General features: G+C 36.6%; 1 protein-coding gene across 1 annotated transcript; it reads right to left on the minus strand.

Moving 5' to 3' along the window:
* Positions 1–442: 442 nt before the first annotated feature.
* On the minus strand, positions 443–5,991 carry bsx (brain specific homeobox). Its single transcript, NM_001101810.1, is given in 3 exon segments — positions 443–2,768; positions 3,354–3,544; positions 5,663–5,991. Coding segments are annotated over 3 exon segments (690 nt in total). The 5' UTR covers positions 5,916–5,991; the 3' UTR covers positions 443–2,522.
* Positions 5,992–11,810: the final 5,819 nt, after the last annotated feature.

Genomic DNA, 11,810 nt, shown 5'->3' on the forward strand with positions numbered 1-11,810 from the left:
CATCTATAACTAGACCTTTTTTTTTTTAAACAAAATTAATTTATTACGTTGGTTTAAAGAAACCTTACATGGCAAAGATGAGTAAATACGGACCTTCGTAATAACGGAAAGAATCCTTAGAGAAAGAGATGCATTACTATGCTCTGGTTCCCAAATCACAAGTATAACCTTGCATTTTTAATATTAAGTTATATGTTGTTTCCTTAAACATATATAAATAAAATAATTTATTAGTTTGAGCAACTAAAAATATATACGTTTCAGTGTATATCGAAATAACGATAATTTTGAACAGTGTAGATTCACTTTTCTTTCCTGATTATTGTCAAGGGGAACGTACAATATGCACATTTTTGGTTGACGCACTTGTGTTGCATTTCTAAAATAACCCCAAAGACACAACACCATGAAATTACTTTTGCAATAAAACAAAACGCTGCAATTAATCCGCCAAAATAGATTTATTCAGATAAAAGAGAATGTTGTAAGGAAACGAGATATTCTGCAGATGTAAAACTCACATTGCAGTGTTTTGTTGCCACAGATCCTGTTAATTGAATTTGTTGAGATACCATGTGGGGTTAATTCGCTGAATAAAAGGCTCACTGTACAAGAGAATGTAGTCTTGACTTTTTGAAAGGAGAAAGAAAAGACTAACCAGCTGATCTTTGGGATCCCCATAATCCTATTATTGCAGTAACCAGTAAATCTTACAGGAATAAGTCATGGGAAAGTGGCAAATTAACCCCACGCTTCAGACAACGATGTGGCAACTTTGGGGGATTGGGAGGAGACTCGTACCAAATGTCAGTCCTACATGATTTACTCAAAGGGCAGATGGCTAAGGGCTCAGAAAAAAATCAATCTCGCACATAGCCACTTACTTTAGGTGGTAGCCCAAGCACTGATTATTTGAGTAAAAAGATTTTAAAATAATTTGCTCATCCCTTTCATGTTTCTATCTCCCCAGTAAATCCAGTTCCATGACTAATAAAACAATATGTCCCTGTCTCTCTGGTTATTGCTTTATGTTTTTCCCTGCGAATTGTCCCGCTACATTGGAATGAAATAAGAGCCCGATCTCTTTATGTACTGGGCAGTCTCTAAATGAACAACTGTGTAACCAATTAACCAGAATTTACTAATGATTCACCAATTAACCAGAGCTGGAAATAGTGGGGTTAGGCAGAGCGGTTATGATTTCCAAAAAGAACAGAACACATAAATATTTCTTACTATTTACAAAGCATTTAAGTACACAAAGAGCAAGGTTTTATCTCTGTACAATATATTTCTATGTACATTCCTCAGCCTCACCAGTAATTATACAGATCCACACTCCATAATGTTGGCTTCCAATAATATATTCCAGCGCAATCACTGCTTTGGTCCGTGTCTAGATGTTCTGCAAAAGCAGTTTGTTCGCAACGCAGGTCATAGTCGATACACTGGGCGAAACGTTGACCAGCTGGGAAAAATATACATTTGTTTGTACCAGAAATGTACGCTTGCTTTTGGGCAGGGTATTTGCTTTTTGTTCTCATACCCAAACAGCTTGGGCGTACAGTAACTGCTAAACCAATGCGTACTGAACTGAGAACGCGGGGTGGGTAATTATATCAGCCCTTGTGTTAGTGTTAGTGTATACTTTTGTGCTTGGGTGCATTACAGGCCTGTTTGAGTGCGTCTGTGCTCGATGGTAGTTTGAATTAACCAATCACTGATATATACTTTCAATATTTGGGATTTTTTTTATTTATCCTCAGAAACAAGTAACTAATCTCTATTTCCAGTTTACTTGCAGAAGTGAAAGTCATTTGATGATTTGAGATACATTTCACATCAGCAAATAAAAGAGTTGCCGTATATATTTGGAATGTTTCTTGTATGGAGCAGAAAGCACACAACCTGTAAGGTCGAATGAAATATAATATTTAGTGAACTCAACCATAATATTTAGTTTAATGAATCATAAGGCATATGGCAGCGATAAACTTTGTCATAATAGTATGGTATCTAATGCCGGCATTGCCCCATTTGGGAATGAAATGATAACTGCATATAATGGAATCTACCCAGAGAGAAAATAGCTGCATATTTTAGAAGTGCTCGTTGGGGCAGCCCAGCCGCTTTCCACCAGCACATACTGGTTACCTAAAGTATTATAATAAGTCTCCACTTTTCTACTAACTGACTCAAACAAGAGAGATAAATCCTGTGAGTGAGGAAACTAAGTACGGGTGGAGAGGCATTATGGAAGGTTTGTGCCCAAGCATTGCATACTGAGGAGGAGATACTACTACTGGACACTGGCTTGGAGATCTGTCTTGTAACCCGAGTTCCATCAGATTATTTGTTGCGTCCTTATAGCCCTGTGCAAGAGCTCAGTGTAAGCCAATGGAGAGAGCAGGAGCTTTGTTCATCATCTGTACAAAGGAGGCTTCCCATGGCCTGTACTTGCTGTATGGCAAACTCTGGGTCTCCCCATCAGATGCTGAGTGGTCAGTGGGAGGCAACAGCCATTATAATAAATGCTGCGACGGGCACAAATCATCTTCTATAATATCAACCTCATCTTCAGCTTCATCTCTGAGGAAGAGATTCTGGCTGCCCCCCTTGGCCCGTTCTGTGCCATTTGGGTCCCCAGACTCGGTCTCACTTGAGCTGTGATCCAAGTGGTTGTCGCTCATGGCAGTTTTTGGGTCATCTTGGGTTTTTCTTAGCTGCTTTTTGTGTTTCATCCGCCTGTTTTGAAACCACGTTTTTACCTAAAATATGGGAAAATGTTGGGGAAATGTCAACAAAGATGTGTGAATATATTCTTACAATAATTAACAGGACCCTGAAATCCCTACGAGAATTCTCACGTTGCCTTCATGATACATTGAGGAGTAACAGGGGCATTCCCTGATTTTCTGGCCTCATATGAAATGATCAAAGTAAAGAGATGTCATAGTAAAGTTGCAGATGTTAAAGTAAAGTTCTTTTTTATCAGACTATAATGTGGGTCCCAGTACCTTGCGATTGAGCTGAGGAAATGCTATAATTCAGTATAAACGAATGACTGACCTATAGACAATGGAATTCCCTATTATAGGAACAAGCCAAGAGGTAGGTGGATACAATGACAGAATCTTTAATTTCCTGAAGGGCATAGAGAGAAAAGCAGGTGTTGGTCAGAGGTGGCAGGAGGTTAATGCCCTACATGTTATAAAGGCAGGGGTGATTTATGGGTACCTTAGATTAGAAAAGGAGAAGGGGCAGGTGGGTGGGACAGTACAGACTATAGGGCCTCACACAGACACAACCAACCAGCGAATGAAACCAAAGGGGTCCCGGGGGCCCAGACTTACCTGAGTTTCGGAGAGGCTAAGGGCTGTGGCCAGCTCTACTCTCTCTGGGGTAGAAAGATAGCGCTGCAGCTCAAAGCGTTTTTCCAGGCCAGAGAGTTGCGAGTCGGAGAACACGGTACGCGCCTTCCTCCTGCGACAATGCTTGCCCGGCAGCTCCGAGTGATGGGGGAACAGGGCTGGTACTGGCAACCCTATGGGCACCACAAGAAAGACAAAAAGACATCACTTATACATTGTCACGAACCCCCTTCAAAACCATTATCATCATCAATTATAAATTAGCTTTATTTAATTCCTTCTTCTTTCAATATCCCTATAAAATCAAAATATCATCATTGTATATTTTTAGCAGCGACTGAATGATATTCATTGACCCATAATTATCTCCCCTTTTCCCTCTGATATAGAGCGGGATTCCCAGCTTCTGGTGCTTCCTCTGTTGCCTAATGATAGAAAATGTATTTCATAGTAACTTTCCAACACACATTTATTAAACATTTTCATGGCTAGTACAGTTATTATTTAATTGTAACTTTGATTGAAACCATCATCTGCCGGTCCTCTGCTCTTTCTTGGTCTGCTGGTTTCGACTATTTAACTAATGTAGCAGAAGTCATCTTATTAACTTGTGAAACATGAAAGAAATTGTGTCTTGGCTGCAGGAGACCTGCCTTTTCTACATAGTTTCATCGGTCAGATCAAAGAGTGCAGAAAGGGACAGACATAATACTTTTCATTTCAGTGACATTAGAAACTTACAAACCACTGACGATTTGAAGTTAGTGTATATTTGCTTGGAATCGCATTTTCTCCCATTAGGCAAAATTGTACATCACGACCGCATTCCATAGCGATTGCGCTCGGCTTTTGTAGCCAGGCTTGCATGTATCTTTAAGGGCTCCCATATGCCCAGTAACATGCATGTCGCACAGTGATAAATATGTGCTAATAATATCTGTTGCTTCTGTGGTATCGGGCTCAGCGCTTTCATTCCTAGTAACCTGGCTGTAGCCCTCCTGCTTACCTTGGGCAAGTCCTTACATATGGCCTTATGAGTTAGGAACAGAATGTTAGATTGAAGCTCAATGGGGACAGTAATTTATGTAATTTAAAACGCTCTTTACAAAAAAACCCATGCTTTATCTACATTTGTATTACTAACAACCTAGTCTAACGAAAATATAATAGAGATAAATATTTGTACTCTAAATTCTCTAAATAAATTACAAAATCAAAAACTAAATAAACATTTTCTGAGGGTATTTTTTGCTACAAAGTTTTTAAATTAAGTTCATCCAAAGCAGTAAACATAATACATAACATTTTCTTAATGAATTAAAATGTTACTTAGCATAATTTCAAACGTTTACACTTACATTTATTACAATTTACAATTATTTACAATGTATCCCTTAATATTTATTAGTTTTCATTCTCTTCTTTAAACACAAGCATGTGAAAAATACTTTTCGACATGCTACTTGGTTTAAGGCAACACACAGAAATAAAGAAAACACGTACATATAACCAGTTATGATGTATTTTTTCCACTTTTAATTTGCTTTTGTTGGTTAGTTTTTGTGTATTGTTGCCCGTAGATACGCACAGTGCATGCATTTAATAGTTTGGTATAAACTGGCACAAAATAAAATGCACAGACTCCGCAGATCCTTCCTGAACAAATTCATCTAAAGTTTGGAAAATATTGGTGGAACAATTTGTCTTACACAATTATATAAAGCCAACAATTCTTTAGGAAATATTTGTGAAATATTTATAAGTGATTGAATACAAATATTGAAAGATAGTGTTAGGGCTAATAATTAAATCTTCATCGTTTTGTTAAAATGGCACTTTCGTGGTATTTTATCTTTACACAAGTCAATGAAATGTATATAGGTTCCTCCTTCTAATTTTTTGCAGAAATGTTTTCAGCAGTCTGTGGATTTTCAGTTTTATTCAATATGAAATACTGGGAGGTGAACTTCAACAGAAAATAAAAATTTTTTTAGTTGGTAGATTACGTTAAAATAATTATGACAGAATTGCATACATATAGGCTTTGGAACAAAATAAATCTAAATGCTAAGTCTAGCATCAAGTCTTTCTTGGTCACAAGCATTACATTGCATTTCCATCCATTTCCAGTCCATCTGAAACGGGCCTCTAGCAAATAGCAATCGCATTCTTTGCATTCATTCCGGTCTCGGAGGTTATTTCTCCTTTTCTCAGTCTCAAGTGAAATTAGACTCAATACAAAAACCGAATTCCCGTGTTACTTATATAAATGAGGATAAAACTGTACTTACCAGATGTAGCGAGAAAAAAAGGATGGTGATGATCAGGCTTGTGTAGAGGATGATGGGGATGCGGGGCTAGAATTGTAGGTGTAGGCATCAGTGGGTACCCGTAGTCTAAAATAGGAACTCTGGAAGTGAAAGAACTAAAATGGGTAGAAGATTCTCTTAAAGGTTTTGGTTTGTGGAGTAAGATGTCTTCGATAAAAAATGAAGTAGGTCTTTGGGACACCTGGTGCCCAGGGGAAGTAAAATTTAAATTCATTGTCCTAGATTGCAATAACGTAGAACAAATTTCAGTGTTAAAGCTGAGTTGTAGTCAAGTCAATCTTCTAATCTCCTCTTCTCTCCAAAATGCATTTGTCTGCGGGCATAGTAGGTAGGTTGTAGGTGGCTTTGGCTCTATATGGATCAGATTTGTTCTCTCGGAGACCTGAGGTGTCTCAGCTGACAACCAATGGGAAGAGCAGGGCGGGGGGATGCGATTTCAGTTCCATTGAAACTAATTGAGAGCTTAGATTGCAGAGAGCGGTGCTGTCCGAGGTGCTGAAACTGTACATTAATTGAGCTCATTACTATATGATGCTTTGCCAGGAGGTGCGTTATACGCGCAAGAGTTCATCGTTTCATGCTGTATTGTAAATATTCATTTGCATTTCAAAATCGCTAGAGCTAGAAAACACAGCAGGCATTATTTATGACGATCGTCTTTTATATTGTAATCTTCCCTACCTATGTTGACATAATATATTTACACTTTATATTTTATGTACATACCCTAAAGCTCCTATCGCAGGGCATCCACCTACCTTGTAATATGTATATATAGTAATACCAATATACTGTAATGTGTAGAAATGAAGACAGTTGTTTACAGTTTCAAACAAAACATATTTCCCATGACTTTCAAAACAAAGATATACAAACAATTGTGTGATTTTCTATATATATATATATTATATATTACATACACAGACATGCATAAACATAGACAAACTCATTTGTACCACACACATAGATTTTTTTTGGCACTTTGGGTTAATTCAAACCAATTTCATTATCCCTGGGCTTTTGTGTTTTCCGTTTTTAATCTAAAACATTTCCCTGAAGTCAATTTTCTCAAATTAGCGTCATATCCAACATCATAGCTGAGCTAATTTGAGCTCACATCTTGCAAATTGCTCTAATTATTGATGTTAAACTCCCGGATATTAGAAAAAAGAGTACTTTGCATCCTTCTCTTGATTTTAAGCTTTAATTTCTTGAAATCAAGTCATCATTACAATTCCAATCACTACAGTTAATAGTTAAAAGTGTTTTAATAGAGCTGGAATTCTGGAAGCCATGCTATTAGATAATTAGAGGAGATGTTAGAGTCTAGTGCTAATCCTTCTGCTGCTGACATGAATTCTATCTGCTCCAGCAGGTAGGACAAATTAATTACCAGAATCAATTAGTTCTAAAAAGTCTAGTTCTTCTGAATGTGAGCCACGTCTTCCATATGTATGAGCTGTTAAATTGTAAATAGATGTAAAACCTTTAAAAGAATAGAAATGGCAATCACAGTTTTAATGAATTTGCCAGGAAAAGAACACGAGCCAATTCTACAAGGTATTCTCAGTTCCTTTTTATCTATACTCTACTATATAGAGGCTAAAGTGGATTAATGAGAGTGAATTTCATACTGGGTGGTTTCAGTATCACACAAATCACAAGAGGGAAAACTCAAGTGATTAGTTTTCTGCCCGTGAGCTCGTGTCTGCATACAGTTACTTGTTCCCCTGTTATATTGTATTCAGAGGAAAACTTCCCAACGATCCCACATCATTATTTCTCATATACAGTATCAGCTTTCCATCTTGTATATTACAACCCTGATGGTAAATGGTATGTGGAAGAACACATTTCTGCAAGCGATGGGGTGCTTGCATGCATATATGACTATTTGGTGCAATAAACATAACTTTCATGGAATATGGATATTGTGTGATAGGCCAATGAATCTTACATTATGCATTACAAGCTAGAGAGTGATAGTAAAGAATATGTATGTCTAAGGATGCGCAATATAAATAAAATTTCAATCCCACTGATAAGAAATTATTTGGGCTGTTAGCATAAAAAAAGAAAAAGAGAACACTGGATGTAGATATTTTTATTACAACGTCTGAATAATTATCCATATTGTATACAAATTGAAAAAATTAGAAGATATGTGTTATAATGCTTACATCATGTTTTTGTAGACTTAAGGTATAAAGATCCAAAAATACGGAAAGATCAGGAAAACACCATGTCCCAAGCATTCATCATTATCTAAACAGGGTGAAGATTGTTGTAGGGCATTGAGGGATTGCTATATCTGTAAATTATTCCATGGTTTCAGGTCACCAGCAATACATGGATACACTGATATGTTTAACTGATTATTTTCTGGTACAGGTATGGGATCCCTTATCCAGAAAGCTCCGAATTACGGAAAGCCCCTCTCCCATAGGCTCCATTTTAATCAAATCATTTAGAATTTTAAAACTGATTTCCTTTTTCTCTGTAGTAATAAAACAGTACCTTGTAATTGATCCAAAATAACATATAATTAATCCTTATTGGATGCAAAACAATCCTATTGGGTTTAATTAATGTTTTATTGATTTTTTAGTATAGTTAAGGTATGGAGATCCAAATTAAGGAAAGACCCCTTATCCGGAATACCCTTGGTCCCGAGCATTCTGGATAATGGGTCCTATACCTGTATAAGTGTTTCATAATTCTTGGGAATCCCAAAACTCACCAGCAATATATAATATTTTCTCTTATTAGAGCTTGGCTTTCATTTAACTGCATTATGCATAGGTGTTACAGAGGGTTGTATTGAATTACTTCTAGCTATGGGTGTTGTACAAATAGGACATTGGCCATTACATAGTGGCCATAGCATTTCATTTGTAATTGAATGAGTTTACCCTACCTTGAAGTGGGAAATATTATGCAATATTACGCATATTATGCAACGTCAGTTACTAGCAATAACAGTTTTATTGTTTGCTTACATTGCAAATTATGCAAAGTGTTAGTGTCGTCATTTTGGCTTAAATGGTATTAATATTTTACTGTATTTTAACTTTTTGTTAAATATAAGACATTCATAATGATGGAGCTAAATAAAGGTTATTGAATGAACTGGCCACTTTGATACATTATGCTGACTTGGCTGTAACACATCTACCAATTATTCTGGCAGTTCATGTGTCCCATCTGCTCGTATTGCACAAGGACAGTTACATTGTTGCTGCAATTTGGACCTTGATATGGAGACCACCTCAATAAGCTCTGTGCTAATACAGAGTTTTCAAAGCAGGGCACTACAGGGTAAAAAGAATTATGGGAACAAGGCTGTGGCAGTAGTAGAAGGAGGTAGAGGTAACATGACCAATGGAAAATACTGTATACATGTGTCTATTATTCATTCTCATAGAGTACTCTAAGATACAACTTGCTGCAGTAGAAATGCAACTTTGTATTTAGCAAAGACAAGCAGCTGAGTTAAATTATTAAATGTTTGAATTAAAGTGCTACAAAGAATAATGCCCTCTTAAACATAGGGTAGCCAGTTCAACACCGTTTTTTGGATGGTAGCAGAATCTGCAAAAAAAAGGAAAAGCTACAAAACTGAAAATGAAAAACTGGCCAGTTGTGATATCTTTTTATTCGCATCATGCATGACTGGCCCATCTCATCTACTCCAGTGGGTGTATCTAGAGAAAGTGAAGGCTTATTTAAGAATATAAGTGCAATGTGCCAGTTACAAAAAGAAAAACAATTCCCTGTGGTTGTTAATCCGAAAAGCAGAGTTGTTTCCCAGTATTCCAGCATAACAGCTAAATAGCAAGACATTAGAGGAACCCTAGAACTAACACCTCCTCAAGGTGCATGTTAATTCCAGGCTTCCTTAGGTCCATGCACCCTGTATCTTCTGCCCTACTGCATGCAATTTATCAGAGTAGGCTGAACAAATGTACTGGTGCAATGCACACGTTTTGGGAATGTGTATTGGCACAAGTACCTTTGTTAATGGCATTCAAGTACATGCAGCTTAGCACCAGATTTTGTGCTTTGAACTTGCATACTTAAATTGATGCTGACACTAAAAAACTACTCTTCAACATATGAATGTACATAAAGGTAACCTATAGGTCATGTTTATCGCTTTTCACTGATAGCGCTGCTTTTGTAAGTAACTGTTACTTGAAGTCCCTAAACCCTAGACCAGCCTGACTGTCCCTTCTCAACCTGTCAGTTATAGCTTCTAATGCTAATGAACTACTGCAGCACAAATATGGCAGCCCCCTTATAGATAGTTAATGTCATGATAGATGTAAAAAAAAAAAGTTCAAATTCTGATGTCAGTATCTTTATATGGAGCAACTTACTAGAAAATGGCAGTGGCATAATAACATTCAGTTAATAAATAAGATAGATTATGCCTTATATCAAAAAGACAATGGTATTAGGTTCCCTGGAAGTTGGATCATTCAGTCATTGGTTAACTGAAACCATCACACAGAGAAGTGATCATCCAATATGTTATAAAATAAAAGGATTAGATGGCTTTGTCCAGTTGTATAGATTTGTGTACCTTTCCCTTTTGGGGTGAGCGTTGCATGTTCTAATCTGTTGCACCTAGCAGCACAATACATTGGGTTATACATTCTCACAGGGAATGATGAGAAGCCCTCCCATTGTTTTAGGATTCAGTAGGCAGAAAATTACATCAGACCAGAATTTAATACCATGTGCTCTCATGTGTATGCCTGCTTCTTATTACATCATCTTGCATTTCAAATACTATCTAACACAGCTCCCAATAACTGTTGCTGTACAATTATCCCATACAATAGTTGCTGTCAGTGTTTGTTCCTGTATTGGTGTTTTCGCCATTTCATTTAAGCACTGTATACTATTTGCAGTGAGAACACAAAGATCAAAGTCAACCCATTTTCCATTTACGAAAATCCATTGAAACAATATGTAAAATCACTGCTTGTTTTATTTACTGCTCTTTGCAAAACATACAGTTCAACTGATATAATAACAATACTACTACTACTCATCATCATTATCAACATCATTTTAATTATATGGAATTACATTTGATCAAAACTGAAAAAATGTGAAACCTGATACATTAGCATTTAATAAAGTTGATTAGTGCAGTTTATAAAAATCTGCATGGGCAAAGAACAAACATTTATTTCCAAAGAAGAAATGCACACATTATTTAATAGCAATAACCCTTATATTTGCCACCCTCTGATATCAGAGGCTTAGAATTATTACCTGAAGATTCCTGCTTAGTCAACTTAAACTAGACAAACACAGTTTTATATTCAGAGAATAACCTGTTCTCACCCTAAACCATAGCTCAAGATTCAATTAAAAACAGGCATTCTAACCCTTACTTAATATTAAGTACTATATAGAAAGTACTTTACCAGATCTCACAAACCATTTTTGGATCATAGTATCCAGAAACTCTTTATCCAGAAAGTTCTGAATTACAGGATGTCCATCTCCTATAGACTGTCTCCGATATGCAAATAATTCTAATTTTAAAAATAACTTACTTTTTCTAAGTAATAATAAAACAGTACCTTGTACTTGATCCCAACTAAGATATATTTAATCCTTTTTGGAGAAAAAAATAATCTTTTGGAGTTTAATTAATATTTGAATTATTTTTTAGTAGACATAAGGCATCTATATCCAAATTATGGAAAGATCTCGTATCCAGAAAATCTCAGGTTCCAAGCATTCTGGATAACAGGTCCCATATCTGTAGTATGTTTTCCTTAGGCTACAATGCGGTCTAATTGTCTACAATAAAGCTTCTTTGTTTTTTTTTACTATTGCCTGCTTGTGGGATCTGTGAATGCCTGCCTTCAATACATATGTACTGAAGTATGTTTTCCTTGCGCTTTAGTTTCCTCTATAATCTCCTATTTTCCTCCTATAGCAGTGGTTCTCAACCTTCCTAATGCCGTGACCCTTCAGTACAGTTCGTCATGTTGTGGTGACCCCAAACCATAAAATTATTCCTAAGACCATCGGAAATGTGTTTTCCGATGGTCTTAGGCGACCCCTGTGAAAGGGTTGTTCGACC

This window comes from Xenopus tropicalis, chromosome 7, assembly GCF_000004195.4.
Source record: "Xenopus tropicalis strain Nigerian chromosome 7, UCB_Xtro_10.0, whole genome shotgun sequence".
Classification (NCBI taxonomy): Eukaryota; Metazoa; Chordata; class Amphibia; order Anura; family Pipidae; genus Xenopus; species Xenopus tropicalis.